This window comes from Morone saxatilis, unplaced genomic scaffold (genome assembly GCF_004916995.1).
Source record: "Morone saxatilis isolate NCDOM2014 unplaced genomic scaffold, NCSU_SB_2.0 Contig12, whole genome shotgun sequence".
Lineage (NCBI taxonomy): Eukaryota > Metazoa > Chordata > Actinopteri > Moronidae > Morone > Morone saxatilis.
The window spans coordinates 24,796,573-24,797,020 of record NW_023339674.1 but is presented as its reverse complement, the minus strand read 5'-3'; the positions used below and the strand labels follow the sequence as shown (position 1 = coordinate 24,797,020).

At 47.8% G+C, this 448-nt stretch overlaps 1 protein-coding gene across 1 annotated transcript in view; it reads right to left on the bottom strand.

Annotated features, from left to right (window-relative positions):
* The window catches only part of LOC118322466 (protein shisa-like-2B), an 8,955-nt gene extending 8,548 nt beyond the window's left edge, over positions 1 to 407 (bottom strand). The window contains exon 1 of the mRNA XM_035654155.1: positions 157 to 407. Coding sequence (XP_035510048.1) covers positions 157 to 383 — 227 coding nt within the window. The 5' untranslated portion in view covers positions 384 to 407. The remainder of the gene's footprint in view (positions 1 to 156) is intronic.
* Between the last annotated feature and the right edge of the window lie 41 nt (positions 408 to 448).

Sequence of the window (448 nt, the reverse complement as noted above, 5' to 3'; positions counted from 1 at the left end):
ACTATGTGTTTCTTTTCATGTGTTTTTAACCCTGAAAGTCTTGTATCTTCTGATTTAGTTTGCATGTTTGCTGCAGTTGAAATCAGTCCTGAAGTTTACAGGTGCATTTAGCGTCCACTGTACAACATCCTGATCGGAAACAATATGCAACCTTACCTTAACCACCACATGTATCCATACTCGTAGGGGAAAAAGCTGTTGGAGTCATCACAACAGTACTTCAAGTCACTGAACCCGCAGCAGAAAAGTGCCGTGGTGTCACTGTCCGCCTTCGGACACGTGAATCCCTCCACGAACACGTTTTCTTTGCTGTAGTAACTTTCACAGTCCGAACTCATGTCAGGCGAAGTCTGTCGGACAGCCGGATGCGGTGTGGCGCACATTAAAACCCGCTCTCACACCGCCCATCACCCGCTGCCAAAGAGAGTGTTTCTGGAGGAGCACACCC